Source organism: Apodemus sylvaticus, chromosome 2, assembly GCF_947179515.1.
Source record: "Apodemus sylvaticus chromosome 2, mApoSyl1.1, whole genome shotgun sequence".
NCBI classification, from domain to species: Eukaryota; Metazoa; Chordata; class Mammalia; order Rodentia; family Muridae; genus Apodemus; species Apodemus sylvaticus.
In genome coordinates, this window is record NC_067473.1 from 145,479,573 (window position 1) to 145,498,398 (window position 18,826).

Consider the following 18,826-nt stretch of genomic DNA (forward strand, 5'->3'; position numbering starts at 1 on the left):
TAAGCAGATAACCTCCAGTGTTTTGTTACAGTGATTAAGTTTGGGTTTCCCATTCCTTCTCTTTGCCCTCTGCCCCGGCTGGCTGCCGGGAACATCTTTCCCCTCAGCCTCTCGATGGCAGTGTATTCTTGTCTCCTACGCTCAGAGCTCTCAGCTCCACGGGCGTCTCAGTCCCTCCAGCCCAGAGGGACACTTCATTAAGTTGTTCTGAAGGTTTTTTTTCATGCTCACTCATTCACTCCACAAACAGCAGTGAATATTCAATTGTTCTGAGCGCTGAGGATCGACATCATTAAGACTCCAGTCTCAGGGGTCTGCTTGAAATATGCTTTCCATATAAATAAAACCAGTTTATTTTAAAAAGTGGCTTCCTCTGCTAAAATTATCCAAGATATTCTCACTGAGGAAAAGCAGGAAACGGGCGCTTCCTGTTGTCATTACATAAAGGCTTTTAAACATCTGCTGTTTCTGGTGACAGCCGGTGTCTGTGACTCCGAGGGCTCTGAACACCCCGCCCTGGGTAACCCCAGCCTGTCCCAGATCGATGCTCTCCTGACGGCTTCCTCCGAGCTAGCTTCTGTCAGCCTTGGGATTATTTTGAGTAGGGACTTTGGTGAACACTTGATGTTCCTTTGGCTTGGCTTGGGTGGGCCTGAGGGAGGAAGGCGGTGAGGCTGCCGGGGAAACTGAGGGAGGTGAAGAGTGTTGGGAGTGGGAGCCCTGGAAAGTGTGGGGACCCACCGCAGAGCCCCTCTGCCTGGGCCTCAACATTCTGGAGCCTAGTACAGGGTGCTAATTTTGTGACTCCAGGAGCCATGCGCCGGGAAAAGGGACAGGGAACAGAGTCAGGAAAGCTACAAGAGACACTTGACACAGGTGAGGACATCATGTGACAAGTCACCCACAAGACTGGTGACAGGGGCTTACTGTGAGGTGGGAGGTGGGAACTGGGGCCTGGGTGTGGTAGGGGCTCACTGTGAGGTGGGAACTGGGCCTGGGTATGATTGGTTCTCACTGTAAGGTGGGAACTGGGGCCTGGGTGTGGTGGGGACTCACTGTGAGGTGGGAACTGGGGCCTGGGTGTGGTGGGGACTCACTGTGAGGTGGAAACTGAGGCCTGGGTGTGGTGGGGACTCAATGTGAGGTGGGAACTGGGGCCTGAGTGTGGTGGGGACTCAATGTGAGGTGGGAACTGGGGCCTGAGTGTGGTGGGGGCTCACTGTGAGGTGGTAACTGAGGCCTGGGTATGATGGGTTCTCACTGTGAGGTGGAAACTGGGGCCTAGGTGTGGTGGGGACTCACTGTGAGGTGGGAACTGGGGCCTGTGTGTGATGGGCTCTCACTGTGAGGTAGGAATTAGGGCTTTGTCAGAATGAGGCTATAGGTTCAAATCTTAACAGAAGGCCCGCTCCACCTCACCCCATCCCACCCCACCCCACAGCTCTGCTGGTTTAACTCTGGGATCCACATCACCCAACTTTCTCATTCCCAAACAGAGAAACTGAAGCCCTGGAGATGTTACCGCAGGTCACCTGTGGCATTTCATATTGACTGCATTAATAGCATCTGCAATCATCTTGGGGTCAACTCTCTGGCCATGATGGTGAGAGATTTTTCAGGTTAGATGAACTGAAGTGGGAAAATCCTCCATGGAAGTCGGCAGCGTCTGTCTATGGGCTGGGGTATCAGAGCAAACACTGAGGAGACAGTGACTGAGACCCAGCATTCTTCTCTCGGCTTCCTGACTACAGATGTGATGTGACCAGTGCCTCACACCCCTGCCACGGTGCCATCTCCAAAACAGGAGCTTAGGTAGGCCTTCCTCCATTAAGTTGTGTTGGTCAGGTGTTTTGTTTCATTAATGAGAGAAGGAATTGATCCATCACCCGTGAGAGAATATCCGAAGGGCGTGTTAAAGCTGGTGCCCAACCCTCTGCTGTCACTCGAGAAAACTGCAGCTCCCAACTCCTTAGAAATTAAAATAACTTATTCGTGTGTGTGTGTGTGTGTGTGTGTGTGTGATTTTTACATGCTACAGTGCATGTGTGGTGGTCAGAGGACAGCTTTGTAGAGTTAGCGCTCTCCTTCCTCCGCCTTTACCAGAGTTCTAGAGATGAAGATGACGTCTTGCATGGTTAACGGTTTTATCCACTGAGCCAAGCTGCCTTGCTAACATCGTAGCATGCATTTCTGCATACTTGTCCCAGGAGGCCGTGGGTGAGAAGCCTGGATGACTGAGGGCGGTGGGCAGGAGGGTGGGCAGGAGGGTGGGCTGGTGGAAGACCTGGCGGGTGTAGATGTGAGGCTTCTAGCAGCTGCCTCTGAGCTGAAGATGTCGGAGTCTGGAAGGAAAGGGCCCCTGAGTCAACACTCATTCTGTAAATAGAAGAGGAAGGCCCCAGAAAGCAGGTGGCTTGGTGGGGGCAAGGCTTGGGCTGTGTCCAGCTGGCCCTTGCCAGATCTGTGTTTGAGGCAAGAACTCTAGTGACAATGCTGTCATCCAAAAGTCCAGGGGCTCAAGCCTTGCTCCAAGGTCTTGGGCCGGATCTCTCTATAGGCCTCTCCGTCCTTCCAGCTCCTTTCTGTGGCATCTGGGCCAAGGTCTAGAACACCAGGTCTACTCTGGATCTGCCCATCCACTTCACAGTGGGACTTTGGGACTATCCTGGTCTCTCAGGGCCCAATGTGCTCATTTATAAACTGACGAGCAGAGAAGGGCCTGAATGAGACCAGGGTTCAAATCTCCACTCACTACAGTAATTGTGAAATCCATGAACAGCATTTAAAACAGAAGTGGGGCAGAGACACGTCTGGCATGTTTGACTTCATGGAATTCTCAGGTGGTTCCACGTGTTACTAACTCCTCTGTAAGGATGTTTCCAGCTGGTAGGGGCAGGGTCAGTCTGGAGCTGGAGGAGACTGCACAGAAGGACGTACAGGGAGGGGCTGGCAGGGCACGGGCTGGTGGCCTAGCGCACGTCAAGACAAACCTCCGCCCAGTGATCTCCATAAGGTGATAATACATAACCCAGCTCTGGGAGGCCTGAGCCTGCTCCCTGCTGGTGACAATCGCTGCTGTCCTGGGAGGCTGAAAACCATCTTCAGGGACTGGGCGTTAGACAGATAGATCCATGATAGGCAGGCAGATAAGAAGAGGGGCCACAAAAAGATGATAAAGAGGCAAACTTTCTGTTCTGGAGAGATAGAGATAGAGATAGAGATAGAGATAGAGATAGAGATAGAGATAGAGATAGAGAGATAGAGATAGAGATAGAGATAGAGATAGAGATAGAGACAGAGACAGAGACAGAGACAGAGATAGAGATAGAGATAGAGATAGATAGATAGATAGATAGAGAACACTACCAGAGAGTTGGGATAAGACCATTCATTCTCATGCATTCTCCCACAAGCCCCTGCATATTCTGAAGGTCAGGCTGTTGCCAATACAGAGTCCTGAGACACGACTCAGTCAGGAAGGCCATTACATAGCCTTAATTTTGGGCCACTGACCTATATGCTGGTTTTGGGGTTCCCATGTATGTAGTCTGCTCCCTTACACTATCTCAGGGGCATGTGTGGGCATGGAGGAAGATACTGTTATGTCCAGGCTACTGATACGGCTCAGAGAGGTTATGCAAGTGGCTCAATGCCACACAGCCCATTGGATCTCCAAGGCTAGCACATGGGAATCCAGGTCTGTCTGATCCCTGGGCTTACTCTGATGCCTCTTGTAGCTTCCAGGATGTAAAAGCCCATGTCTGTGTCCTGGTTTCATGTGTTCTTTGGAAGACAAGAGACCTACAGCAGCAGGCAGGCGCATGGAAGACAGCTCTTCACCTATCTCCACTTTTATAAAGGGACCACGAGAGCTCTGAGAGAGCAGGCAGTGGCCAGATGCCCAAAGAGAACACTATCAGTGCAGGGCGTGGCAGGGCGTGGCAGAGTGGGGCGTGGCAGGATACAGAATCCACCCTTGTTGTAGGAAGATGTTCCTTCTGGATACCAGGGCCAAATCTCACAGTCAAGGCCAAGGAGGACCCCCTCCCCCCAGCCTAAGGGGAAGAGGAGCCAGATCTTACAGCTGTACTCTCTGGGTACCCTGGGTAAGTGAATGCTTTGCCTGGCCATAGCACTAACATCTTTTCATGAAGCCTAATCTGGCACTGACAGACACGTACCACACAACTCTTCTTCTGTGACCATGACAGGCCTGGAGCTGGACAGCTCCCCCAGCACTGCAGATACCTCCTTTATCCTTATCACATGGGTGAAGCCGTCTGACCCTTTTGTTGGGAATGGGACCGGACATTAACTTGGAGCCTTGTCTCCCAGATGCCTGCTGAAGGCAGATTGTGGCTGTCATAGGAGGCTGGTCAGGGGACCTTGTTGCCAAGTCACCTCTGGGCAAACAGAGACTGCAAAACTGACAGAATATTATGCCCTGGGTTCTTCTGGGAGAATGCCCTGTGTACCTAGCTGTAACGGAGGATGCAGTGGAGGATGCCCTGTGTGCCTAGCTATAACGGAGGCTTGGGATCCAGATCGGATAATAGCTACATCTCATGCGGTGAGAGGCTTCTGCAGCTAGGCAAGCCCTACACCTGTCCCTAGGTAGTCAGGAAGGAAGCACCCTTGGGGACTGGAGGGACAGTATAAATACGGTTCTTAGTCAGAGCAGCACCTGTGTGGGGAGTCCTTCCCAGTCCTTCTGAGTAGACAGTGTCTAAGCATGGCTACATTGGTTTTAGAGTAAAAATCTTTGAGAGCAGAAGGGTCCTGATCCTGTTACATGGGGACCTGAAGCTTAGAGAGCCAAGGACGCAGAGCTCCCGGGTCCCCAAGCTCGCTGACATCAGGGCCTACCTCAGGTCGCACTGGGTCTTCGATGCCCACCACGCAGATGCACGTGAGTTCATTGAGAATGTCATTCTCATTGTCCCAGTCAGGCTCAGGGCTGCTGGGGAAGTCACGGTAGGCCACACAGATGGTACGGAGCCCGTCACAGGCCATGGGTTCGATCACCTTCTTAACCATCTCATCCCTGTCTCGGGGCCGGAAGACACGGGCCTCCCCTGCCCCACTGAGGATCTTGCAGCACCTGGGGGATGGGAAGGAAAGGATATGAATGAGGCCCACCTACCTTGGTCATTAAATGCCCACCAGATCTGCTTCCCATAATGCCTCAATGCATGCAGCAGGCCTGGAGTATCACCAGGTGGCCTTTTACAATATTTGTCCCAGGCCCCTCAGCTGTCTGCTTTGTGCAGTGTTTGGGAGGTTCTAGTTGCCAAGAAAAGCCGTACCATACATGAGATAGCTTGGGAAGCCCTAAACCCAGGCCAGTGCTTTTCTTCCTTGCTTGGCTATTGGGCTTACCTGAGGAGCATCTAATAAAACAAAGGTGTAGGCCAGCCTTCATGGTTCCAATCGGAACTGTCTGGGATACGACAGGAATCAATGCTCTGTTGTCCTTTCCTTTCCTCCTATCCTTCTTGCTCTCTCTCTCTCTCTGAGAGAGGTCTCAATGTAGGCCAGGCTGGCCTCGAACTCAGATATCCTCCTGCCTCTGCCTCCTCAGAGCTGGGATTAGTGTGCACTACCATGCCCAGCTTCTTTTTCTTTTCTTTCCTTTTCTTTTCTTTCCTTTCCTTTCCTTTCCTTTCCTTTCCTTTCCTTTTCTTTTCCCTTCTTTTCTTTTCATTGAGGTGACTCTAATGTACTACAAGTCAGGGTTGAAAATCTCTGGGTTTGACCAATGTACAAATGGGGAAACTGAGGTGCGGGTGGTGGTGGTGGGGAGTGACTTGCTTAGGTCCGGCCTGCATGGGGGTGGTGATGTATGACACAGACACCCACGGCTGTGAGGGGGCGGGGCTTACTTTTTGAGCACAATCTCCGAGGCACCCTTGCTGTACATGCGGAAGCTCTCGTCAGGCATCTTGATGACGGTGCTCATGGACTTGCGCACGGAGTTGAAGGTGTACACCTTATACAGCTTCTCCTCCGGCATCTGGCTGCGCACTGGCTCGTAGTCCTGCCTCAGGTCCAGCACAAAGCCCAGCAGGCCGCACTCTGTCTTGTTGCCCACCTGCCGGGGCAGGGCGCCCTCTTTTTCTGGGGGCTGTGGAGAAAGGTGGGTGACTTGTGCAGGGCAGGACTCGCCACAGGGGAGTCGCTGACCTGGTTATCATTTTGACCCCGAAACTGCTGCATGGCTGAGCCTCCAGGAATCCTGGGCCCCTGGTGGCTAAGATGTGGGCCTCTGAGACATTCCAGGCTAGTCCTGGTTCTGGGGCTGGTCATTAAGATTTTTTTTTTTAAATTATGGATGATTTATGTTCTAGTTTGCTTTCCATTGTGACAAAAACTATGACTAAAAGCAACTTGGGGAGAAAATGATATATTTTAGCTTACATGTCCTGATCATAGTCCATCATTAAGAGAAGCCAGGGCAGGAACTCAAGGCAGGAACCTGGAGGCAGGAACTGCAGCAGAAGCCATGGAGGAAGCTGTTTAATGATTTGCTCCTCACAGCTTGCTTAGCTGTTCTCTCACACCACTCAGGACAATCCAGGGATGGCACCTCCCATACTGGGCTCTCCCACAGTAGGTTTTAATCATGAAAAAAAAAACTGCCCCAAAAGCTTGCTCACAGGCCTGTCTGATAGAGACATTCTCTCAGCTGAGGTTCCTCTACCTAGGTGACTCTAGCTTGTGTCACATTAGCATAAACCAAACAGTACATTATACAATATAAAAAAGTCAATGATATAAGAAATAGAGGTCTTTATAAATACTTCAAACTCTTCTCATATTTTGCGATTCGGTCTGTCTCATGTAGCTTGGGCTGAATTTGAACTTACCACACAGCCAATCATGTTCTTAAACTCTTCATCCTCTTGCCCTTAGCTCCCAAGTGCTGAGATGACAAATGTGTGCCAGAATGTCTAGCAAGTTCTTTCTTTTTTAAAAAAGTTGAATCCCTCTCTGTATTTCTCATCTGCAGAATTTACCATTGGACCCAGAACTGGTCCCGATCTTTAATTTGTTTGTAATCATCACTGGGTGTGTGTGGTGGCATTTTATTTTAAGGTAACTGCTGATCAAAACTAACACAGGAGGTCCTCCGGCACTCTCCTTGAAGCTTCTCCCAATGTTAGCCTCTCACATCCCCATAGCAACAGAACCATAACAAGGCAGGGGCGCAGATACAATCAAAGCAACCCCATTCAGACCCACATGCATACATGGCACTTGCTTCTTTACCAAGGCATGGCATGAATTCCATCACGATGTCTAAAGAGGAGAGTTTATCACGTGTTCTTGTCTCTTCCTTGGACAGCCACAATCTGCCATTTCTCTGCCTCTAGCCACCAGTTTCCACACCTCTGATCACCTCATCTCCTTTTCGCTTTGGTGTATGATAGAGATCACATACAGATCTATGTACATGCTTTACCACTGAGAGGCCATGTCATGTCATGTCAAGCCCATGTCAGTCACGTCAAGCATGGTGCATACCTGAAAGCAAACAGGACGTCATAGATGTCCTGGCATTTTTACTCAGCAAAGCCACTTGAGAACCATACCTTTCAGTCCACGGTGTGGGCGGACCATCTTCATGATTGTGATTTAAGTTAGAGCATATAGAAGAGTTATTTCTGGCTGAACAGGGCTGGGGAGATGGCCTAGCTGTCTAGTGCCTCACATCAACATGAGGACCTGAGTCTGAACCCTCAGCACCCATGGGAGAACATGGGAGTGGCAGCATGAACTTGTAATGCCAGCGCTGGGGGGTCAGAGACAGGGGACTCTGAGCTTGCTGGCCAGACAGCTGAACAAAATTGGCGAGCCCATCTTCTGTGAGAGACTCTGTCTCAAAAAGTAAGGTGAAGCCAGGTGTGGTGGTGCACACCTTTAATCCCAGTACCCGGGAGGCAGAGGCAGGTTGAGCTCTGTAAGTCCAGCCTGCACTATATAGTGAGATCCTGTCTCAATCAATCAATCAATCAATCAATCAATCAATCAAAATTAATCAATCAATTAATCAATAACTACTGAGGAAGGTATCTGGTATCAACACCTGGCACGCATGCACGCACGCACGCACACAGTGGCCTTGAGCGGGCGGGCATGTAGCTGTGTCTTGCTTGTTGAAGGCTGCCTATCGGGAGGCTGACCCCTGCTCCCACTCAGCACTCGATGGTCTGGTCGTGAGGCTGGTTAGTGCTTGCTGCTCTGGCGTGCTCCTTTTAAACTGCTCTCCAAATAAGCACCACCGACTCATCCTTTCTCCTGGTTCCTCTCTCTTTCCCTCTTCTCCATTTGCCCCTTTGACATGTCATCCTCCAGTGCCTGCTGGTGCCTCCAGCAGCCTGTCCTGTCCCAGAGGCTTAGAAAAACATGGGCTGCTCCTGAAGAGTCCCTTTCCCTTTCCTGGTGGGCAAAGTCCTTCTCTTCCTTAAGGACAAACTCAAATATCTCCTTGGATTTAAAAACAGCCAGCATGGGTACATCTCTTGTATTTTTAATTTCCTCCAAGTTCCCAGGGCGAGCATGGAGCCCAGCACATACTAAGGTGCTTACCTACTATTTGCTGATGGCTCAAGGTGGACTGGTAGGCCGGGAAAGATGTAGGACATGCGGGTCAGTTTGAGATGCTTGCACATGGGCACTAGGGCTGGGGTGAACAGGGGGGCTGCTGGGAGTGCAGCTCTGTGAATGCACACACTCCCTCCAGCACCCCCAGACACCCACCTATCCATCTCACTAAAAACAACCGTGTAGCTACTTGGCTGGTGGTCCTTCTGGAACAGTAATGACGGCTGGAGATAACTCTAGGCCTGGAGATATTTGAAGAGGAACAGATATCAATGGTTATATCCGTGTCCCCTCTACCCCAGAAGTGGCTTTGCCTGGGTCTCAGACCAGTCCTGCAAAAGGGGCTTTTTGAATCCCTACCCTCACCCTCCTTGATATTGCCAAGACAGCATCCAAGGCAAGAAAAAGGAGGAGTCGAGATGCCAGCCTGGGGCCTTGACAGATGAGTTCAGCAGTTAAAGGTGCTCAGTGTTAATCCTGAGGCCAGAGTTTGGACCCCAGAGCCCATCCTGGGTAGCTCACAAATGCCTAGAACACCAGCTCCTGGGAATCTGACACCCTCTTCGACCTCTATAGGCACCTGCCAACACATGTACATGCACGCCTATGCAAACATACATACATACCCACCCATGGATGCACAGAAGTAAAACACAATTAAAGTTAATAAAAAAAAATGCTAGCCTGCGCCAGCAGCTCAGGGCTAGGGAGACTGCTCCACCATTGGTGGGGCATCTTTCTTGCTTATCTCCACTCTTGAAGCCTTGGTTTAGGCCTGGGGAGCAGACTAGAGCTATGTGGGGATACAGGCATTTAGAGGTAGTGACCCCAAGACCCACGGGTGTCAAGAAGGACAGAGCATTTCAAACATGCACACAGCTCCCCCATCTGTGAAACCTAAGGTTTGGAGCATGAAATACACCAGTCATCTCCACATCATCATCTCCACATCGACGGGATGTAGTGAGGGAGGTGGGGTGGGACTGAGTGGCATCTTCCTCCGTGGCTGACCTAGCACCTAGGACAGGCACAGGGATCAGAACATCTCCTGGCTGCCTCAGCCCTGCCAACCTGAGCCTCAGCACCACGTGCCTTGGAGGAACACCCTATGCTCAGGTCAGGGGAAGCAGAGACAGTTTTGAGGCAACTTCACATTGAAAATGAACTTGAGATAATAAACCCCAAGAACATCCCTTTGGCTCACTAAATGCAGTTATGTCACACTTTAAGAACTAATTTTATAACTAACTTTCTGGTGAGTTCAGAGTTTTATGTGTTTTCTACAACAGCATTCCACCCCTCTGCTAATGAAAGAAAATGACGATACGGAGGCCTTAAATAAAAATACCTAATTACTTATTTGCCCAAGAGAGCCGAGCAGCCATGCCTGTCAAGCACCCAGCATTTTATTACCCTCTGTGAAATATTTTAATTTTCCTCTAAAAGGATTTCAAACAATCCAGTGTTGCAAATGGCAGAGCTGCCTCCTCCGTAATTCAATTTGTTTCTCTGAACTTGAGCTCTGAAATCGCCTACATGCGTTATTAAGAAGCAGTTGCCCTCCCCTCTTCGCTCTTGACTTTATTCTTCTTGACAAACTCTGAGGTTTTGCTCCAGCTGCAGGAGGTGTCTGTACTCTGGGGCTGGGACTGCCTGCGGGGAGGGGAAGAAATAAGCCGCTCTTGCTACACACCTGCTGAAGCCAGGTCTGGACTGCTGTAAGAATTTTGAATCAGTTCCAGAGGCCCCCCCCGCCCCCACTCCTGCTTGGGTGTTACACCCCTCAGCCATTCAGGGTGAGGCCATGGGCCTATCATAGCTGGGCCAATCAGTGTTTCTGTCTTTTGGTACTGGGGAGTGAATTCAGTGAAAATCATTACAAGATGGTTTGAAGAGCTACAAACAATAAATACAGTTAGAAAAAATAAATGGGATTGAGGGCTTGGTGAGATGGCTCGGCCAGGGAAGGCACTTGCCACCAAGTCCGAGGACCCGAGTTCAAGTCCCAGAAGTCACATGGTGGAAGGAAAGAGCTGACTCCACAAAACTGCTTTCTGACCTCAAGTATGCCACGGCGTCTGCACTCACACACAGCACACACCCCTTCCATGGACATATAAAATTAAAACCAAATACCTAGCATGTATCACTTCATACCCATTATGATGTTACTATTAAGTAGCAGAAGCTTCAAGAAATAACACATGCCCGGTGGTGGTGGCACATGCCTGTAATCCCAGGCACTCTGGGAGGCAGAGGCAGGTGGATTTCTGAGTTTGAGGCCAGCCTGGTCTACAGAGTGAGCTCCAGGACAGCCAGGGCTATACAGAGAAACCCTGTCTTGAAAAAAAACCAAACCCCAAAAACCAACCAACCAACCAACAAACAAATAAATAAACAAACAAAATAAGAAACAACACAATAAATAAATAAACAAACAAAATAAGAAACAGCACAATAAATAAATAAATAAATAAATAAATAAATAAATAAATAAATAAAATAAGAAATAACACATGTCATCAAGAATGTGGAGTGGCCAGAATCCTTGTACGGCGTTGGTCAGAACACAAGATGATGCAGACGCTGTAGAAAGCCGGAAGCCCCTGAAACACTTGATCTAGAGAAGCTGTGTCACACAGCAAAGTGTACTTCTGGACATCTTCTTAAAACAGTGGCTGACAGGGACTCAAAGAGACCTTAGTGCATTCACATCCATGGTAACTAAGCCGTGGAAGCAACAGGCAGCGGAATGGAAACACAGACGGTGGCTTACACACAGTGTGGAATAATACCAGTCTTAAATAGGAAAGACATTCTGACGTCTGCTAGTACACCAGTGAAGCTGAGGACATTATGGTAAGAGAAATCAGCCAGACAAAGGTCTGATCTTAAGAGGCATCAACTCCTAGAGATGGAGGGCTAAGTGACCGCCCAGAGTTCAAGGACGGGCGACAGAAGTTAGTGTCACTGTGGCCGGAGGTTCAGTTTTAAGACAACAAATTTATGGAAGGGTCCCAGCCATGGGAATGCGTGTAATCCTACTAGCACATGTGCTTAAAGATCCAAAGGTTAAAATGGTCAGATCTCATGGTGTGCGTGCTTTATTACAATGAGGGAAAGTAACAAAGCAAACCCCAGAGTAACCGCTTTTTGAATATTAAACACCCCCTAAGGGTCAAAAACGTCTTAGAGTCTGACACTGTTAGGAGATAGAGTAGAGCAGGTATCATAGAGTCACTGAGTGTCCCCCAAAGGGGGACATTCTAGGATGCCAGTTTCCTCGTCCTGATCGCTTTGGCTACCTGCCACCATGATGACTGGCTCTCTCTGCCATATGTATATCCTCACCACAATTTGTGGTCTCACCACAGGCCCAGAGCAAAGCCCCACTGATCACAGATGGAAACCAACCAAAATAACCTATCCCTTATTCGAAGCTGGTTTCTCTTGGGCATCTGTCACATAGACACCAAGGTTGATAAAGTGCAATTTGGTTATTGTCCACATGACTGGCTTCCTGGGACCAAAGTATCATCCTCAAGGACAGACACTGGCAATGACAGCCCCTCCCTTGCCATGTCTGGATGAGTCACCAGGCATGGTCCTTTCACTCGGAGTTGCCTCTGTTTCCTGCTGAGCCAGTTGCTCACAGGCCCTTCAGGCTGCATCCTTGTGGCTCCCAGGAGGCGGGGCTGCTGTGCCCATTGTACAGCTGTGGGCTCTGAGGCCCCAGGAGGAGAGGTGGAACTGCTCGCATGCAGTTGAGCCAGGACCTGCCCCTGCATCTGCACTCACAACAACTGTTGGTGACTCCTGCCTACCTCTAGAACACTGTCACTGAAAGTGACAGTCAGGTGGGTTGTACCCTGGACTCACTTCTGCCAGCTTTCAGCACCGTGGACCAGCCAGAGACCAACTATACAGTTGATTGATAAATCCACTGTCTGTGTGGAGTGCTGCCAACAGGAGAACAGGTAGGGTGAATTTTGGCACAATTTGTCCTCCAGAATTGTCACCTAAGGGCCTCCCCAAGAACGTCTAAGATACCAGGTTTCCAAGGTGACTAAGCCATCCAGTGAGCCCCACCAGTGAACCATGAGCTCTCTCTGAAAGGCTGGGGAACAGGAAGGTGATCAGGTGTCCAGGACACAAGAGTCCCCAGGACATGTGGAACAAAATCCATGGGGACCTTCTCAAGCTTCTCATGCTACATACGCACTGCTCACATGTGTGTCCTGCTCATATGGACCGAGATCTGTCATGTGAACAGTGTGTGGTGTGTTTTGATGGCATACAGTATATGTATGAATGGTGTACCCAGTGGCTGAGAGGGGTGTGTTGTATATTACCAGTGAGTATTATGCACACTCTGTGGTAAATAGGATGTGTATGCTGTGGAACATGTGTTGTATGTGCCGGATAATGGTGTGTGGCATGTATATGTACTGTGCATTGTACCATGTGCTGTGCTGTGCAGTGTGAATAGCAAGAGTAAATGGGTAGATCGAGTACACTCTGTGTGCTGTTCTTTGTGATATGGGGTTGTGGGAAAAATGTACAGTGTATTGTATAGCATTTGTTGTGTGTGCTGTGCTGCAAGGTATGATTATGATGGGTATTACATGTTATGGTATCCTATGTTAGGTATAATGTGTAGCAACATGTAGTATGTGTCTTGGCATAAGAATGTGTGCTGGTCTGACATGTGTACTGATGTGAGGAGTGTGCTGGTGTGAGGAGTGTAATGGTGTGAGTTGTGTGCTGGTGTGAGGAGTATGCTGGTGTGTGGTATGTGCTTGTGTGTGTTGGTGTGAGGTGTATGCTGGTCTGAGGAGTGTGCTGGTGTGAGGAGCTGGTGTGAGGTGTGTGCTGGTGTGAGGTGTATGCTGGTATGAGGAGTGTGCTGGGGTGAGGAGCTGATGTGAGGTGTGTGCGTGTGTGTGCTGGTATGAGGCGTGTGGTGGTGTGAGGTGTGCTGGTGTGAGGTGTGTGCTAGTGTGATGTGTGTGCTGATGTGAGGAGCGTGCTGGTGTGAGGAGCGTGCTGGTGTGAGGTGTGTGCTGGTGTGAGGAGCGTGCTGGTGTGAGGTGTGTGCTGGTGTGAGGAGTGTGCTAGTGTGAGGAGCGTGCTGGTGTGAGGAGCGTGCTGGTGTGAGGTGTATGCTGGTGTGAGGTTCAGGTGTGCAGGTGTAGTAGTGTGGGGCACAGGCGGAAGGGTGGGATGCTGGGATTACTAGCTCTGTCAGAACTCGGATCCCCATCTGGGGTCCTTTACTCTTGACATCTTTCCTCAGAGGTCCTGTTTGTAAAAGATGAAAACCAGGATTGCTGCTGAGTTTAATGAGGTGGTTTCTGCCATTTCACTCACCCCAAGCCACCACCTCCTTCATGCCTGCCAAGGCCAGAGTCTAGCTGCGGCATGTGGTCTGACTAGAAGCCTTTTGAGTCTCCCTGGAGATAGACTGGACTCTGGCTTTGAAGCCAGGATCAGGCTCAGGGGCGTCTCTCCCTCCCACAAATACCTCAAGCCTGCCCCCTCGGCCTCCTTATACTCAGCTTGGCCCCATGACTCATGGTGGCACAATCAGCAGATCCTTTCTACCATTTAGGCGTGTTCCTCAGGCTCCCTGGTCAGGTGACACAGCAGCCACCTTAGGAACAGGCACCCTGGGACTTCTAACAAGGCACGGCGGGCTCATCTGTTCAGAAAATACCCTGTCAGGGCTATGTTCCTTCTGATCCAGGTTGGGCTCCGGAGAGACTCATTTTCTCTCCATAGTTCATGGAGGCTCTGGGCTCTCACATGGCTTCAGCTCCACACACAGCCATCCTCTGTGTAATATCAAATGTTCAGTACCAGGCCTGCCGGCTTTGAAGAGCCCATGTCTGCTCAGCAGCTTCTGCTAAGGCAGGAGTGAACGTGGGCGGAAGAGCAAGTCTTTCTAAGAAGGCAGAGAGCCTTTTGAATCGGAGGAAAGCCACTTCTACTGGAACACTTGACTGTGTCTCTGAGAAGGACAGGGTGACAAGAAGCCAGAAGCCTTGAGGGTCAAAGAGCTGGAGACTACAAAGGCAGAGGCCTGTGTGTAAAGAGCTCTCAATAGGATTTCTGAGGCAGGGAAGCAATTTGTGACAAAAAGATGACTCATGCAGCTTTCCATGGCGATCATAGTCATGCACGTAAGAGCTGAAGGAAAACGGCCCTGCTCTCTGAAGGGATGGTGCCTGAGCTTGAGGCTGGCCTGCAGGGCCTCTCCCGGCCTCCCTGCGTGCCCCCTCAGACCGCATACACCCATCTGTACTTCAGTGGGTCTCCTGAGGACTGGGGGTTGCGGAGACTATCAGAGGCTCATCTGTGGCCTAAAACCCCTTAGCTCTGAGCTTCATCTCACATCCTCATGTTTCCAGAAAGAGTTGAGTATCTCTAGATTTGAGGGTCTCTGTGGGGCTGTACTTGCCTGCAATGCTATGGCCCCTCTGCCTCTCAGAGGGTTCCTCTGGATTCTTGGGGCCCTCTGCTGTGGGGTGTCCGGGAGCTGCTATAAACCTCTGATCTTTGTCTTAAGACCTTCTAGAGTCTTGGGACTACAGATGTGAGCATCACATCTGGTTCATGCAACGCTGAGGATTGAATCCAGGACTTCCGTAGTGCTAGACATGCATGTAGAGAGAATTTCTTATGTATGTAGGGAAGCATCTCCTGTCAATAAAATGCTGTTGGCCTATTGGCTTACGCAGGGAAGAGGGAGGTGGAAGCTCTAGAACAGAGAGAGGATTTCTAGGACAGAGTCAGGTGAGGGAGAGATTAGCCCCAGACTGAGGAAGATGGTCACGTGAACCTGAGGAGAGGTAACCAACCACATGGTGGGGATTGGAATAGAATAAATAGGGTAATTGAGTTACGAGCTAGTGGGAACAAGCCAAAGCTTTTGGCCTAGGCAATTATTCATAAATAATTCACTCCTAGAGTCGTTATTTGAGGAACTTGTGTGCGGGTGGAAATGCCTGTGGTTACAGGAGCACTGTACCAGCTGAGCTGCCCCCGGGCTCTGCTCGTTTGGTTTCTAAAGAATAAAAGATACATTCAAATCAAGAGGTCTCTGGATCACTGAAGGCAGCCTTCGGATCCAAAGGCGGCTTCGGAGGAGAGCACGCGGGAGGCAGCCATCGAGCCCTGGTGCTGCCTGGTCTGGATCTGGGGTTCATATCCACCTTTTGCTGCCATGGAAAGAGCTATGGGGATGGGACCTTCCTGAGACTCCTGCCACCTCACTATCAAGTGGTCACTGGCCAGTGTAGCCATCCACCTATGCAGTCTTCCTCACCTCCATCCAGTCACTCACCCATGCTCATCCACCCATCCATGTTTTACATTCACTGAATCCTATCCATCATTCCAACCATCTACCCACCTACCTACCCACCTTCCCATTTCCATATATCCATTCATCCATATCCAACCATTCATCTACCCACATCTATCCATCTGCCTACCTAACCACCCACATCCATTCCATTCTGCTACCTATGCACTTAGAACAATCCATATTTATGTATCCATCTATCCACCCACACATCCATCCATCCATGTATCCATGCATGCATCCATCCACCCACCCGTCCATCCATCCATCCATCTATCCATCCATCCATCCATCCATCCACCCACCCATCCATCCATCCATCCATCTATCCATCCATCTATCCATCCATCCATCCACCCACCCATCCATCCATCCATCCATCTATCCATCCATCTATCCATCCATCCACCCATCCACCCATCCATCCATCCATCCATTCATCCATCCATGCATCCATCTACCCATCCACCCACCCATCCATCCATCCATTCATCCATCCATTCATCCATCCATCCATCCATTCATCCATCCATCATCCATCCATCCATTCATCCATCCACCCATCCATCCATCCATTCATCCATCCATGCATCCATCTACCCACCTGTCTGTCCATCCATCCACGCACCCATCCACCCATCTATCTGCATACATATGTCCATCTATCCAACAGTCCATCCATCTGCCCACCATATCCATCCATTCATTCCCCACTCATATTCCTCGGTTCACTCAACATCTATCAAAATCCATCCATCCCTCATCTGTACACTCACAACCTTCCATTCATCCACTTACCCACCCATAGCATCACTTCCTCCCTCCCTCCCTCTCTTCTTCCCTCCCTCCTTCCCCTTCATCACCCCACTAATCATACATTTATTTACCTATAAAGTCACTTCTCCCTCCTCCATCTAGTATTCCAGAGCTTACTTCGTTGCTGTTCACTGTCAAAGAGCCATTGTCATACAGCCTTCAGGAGACACCAAGGACACAGCAGCTTTGCACATGGAGGGTCCCCACACAGAGCCCCGTGTCCTGGCCAAGCTTTGGTCCATTCTCAGTGGAATGGAGCATGGAAAGACCGTATCTTTCCTGCCATGTCCTTTTGCGTGGTTCAGTCTGTCCTTCAGTGTGGAGCACCAACTTGGCTTGCAGGGTAGATGAACGTGGTGGGTAGTTTTAACTTGATATGCACAGTTGTCATTTGAGAAGGGAAAATTTCCATGCCTTTGCTTTTGTTTTTTAAGAGACAGGGTTTCTGTGTATATTCCTGGCTGCCCTGGAACAAACTCTGTAGACCAGGCTGGACTTGAATTCAGAGATCATCTGCTTCTGCCTCCTAAGGGCTGAATTTAAAGGTATGTGCCACCACACTTGGCTTGGGAAGATGGACTTTCAATTGAAAAAATGCCTTCATAAAGTTGGCCTACAGGTGTGTATATAGTGCATTTTCTTAATGATTAATGTGGGAGGGGCCAGCACATGGCAGGTGGAGCCACCCTTGGGCTGGTGGTCCTGGATGCTATAAGAAAGACAGACGAGCAAGCCATGGGTGAATAAGCCAGGAAGTAGCACTCTTCCATGGCCTCTGCATCAGCTCCTGCCTTGACAGTGGTGGACTGTTACTTGGAAGTGAGGAAAATGGACTTCCATCTCTTCTTGGGGGTTCTCCTGGACCAGGTAAAGAACTCCCAAGATGCCCTTAGCCTTATGTGGATGGAAGGGCCTGGGTATGAAGCTGACCCTCTGGACTCCAGGCCTTTCCCAGAACCAGCATAGGGGGTGGGGTTTGTTGGTTGGAGCTTCTAATTTGGGCCTTCTCATAGAGCAGATATCTTTAGGGCCTGGCATTGCCTCTGGATGCCTGTTAGGCTTTGGGAAAGACCCGTTTCTTGACCAGAACAATGCCCAGCGCCTGATTGTTTCTCAGCCTCTGCTTTATTCCCAATGGAGTGTTCTTAGAAAGGTGATTCACTGATGGACCAAGACAGCAGTTCTACCTCATGCTGACCACATGCTGACCACATGCCAGGGTTTGAGCTGGCACCTACCACTCCCAAACTCTGCCTGCCACAATCCAATCTTTTCTCCAGGGAGACTGAGGAATAGAGAAGTTGAGTAACTTTTTCATTCACACAGCTAGGGAGGGGTTCAAGGCCAGGCAGGCATTGGCATCTTAACCACTACCCACTTACACCCATTAGCTCCTATGCTAATGGATGTTAGCCCATGGCAAAGAGAACTGTATGGACAGAGAGCATTGTTTTACAGGCACACACAGGGGTCCTTGGGGGCCAAGCTTTGTGACATAGCAAGGGAACCTGCTACCTAAGAGGTAAGTGACCTCCTGACTTGTGTTACAAATCTAGTACCCCAGGTCCTGGTCCTGGCAAGAATGAAGATATTCTAAAGTAGTGGTCCTCAACTTCTGTAATGCTGTGACCTTTTAATACACTTTCTTATGCTGTGGTGATCCCCAACCATAAAATTATTTTCATCATTACTTCATAATTGCAATTTTGCCACTGTTATGAATTGTAATGTAAATATCTGATATATAGGATATCTGATATGCAACCCTTGTCCTTAAATTCCCAAAGGCAACATGACCCACAGGTTGAGAACCATTGTTCTGAAGGGATGCATGTGTTCCTCCCTTTGGCTTATCAGACTCCTGAAACGACAGACGTGAAGAAACTGGAAATTTCCCCAGGACTCAGACTGTGAGAAGCAAAAGGTAGAATTCTGGTGCTAGCCAGAGGGGGTCTGGGCTTGTTTTCTGAAAAAAGATCTCACACACTTTTGACTTGTCAGACCCTGGCACAAGACTGGAGTCCAGAAAATGATGGATCT

At 49.7% G+C, this 18,826-nt stretch overlaps 1 protein-coding gene and 1 long non-coding RNA gene across 2 annotated transcripts in view; one reads left to right on the forward strand and one right to left on the reverse strand.

Moving 5' to 3' along the window:
• Window positions 1–18,826, reverse strand: part of Atp2b2 (ATPase plasma membrane Ca2+ transporting 2) — a 98,346-nt gene that overhangs the window by 21,659 nt on the left and 57,861 nt on the right. Inside the window, exons 10-11 of the mRNA XM_052172890.1 lie at window positions 5,883–6,124; window positions 4,867–5,101 (exon numbers count right to left, since the gene is read on the reverse strand). Of these exons, the coding sequence (XP_052028850.1) occupies window positions 4,867–5,101; window positions 5,883–6,124 (477 nt within the window). The remainder of the gene's footprint in view (window positions 1–4,866; window positions 5,102–5,882; window positions 6,125–18,826) is intronic.
• On the forward strand, window positions 492–1,964 carry LOC127679060 (uncharacterized). Its single transcript, XR_007976674.1, has 4 exons — window positions 492–601; window positions 811–876; window positions 1,497–1,603; window positions 1,752–1,964. It is a non-coding gene; the product is annotated as an uncharacterized LOC127679060 (long non-coding RNA).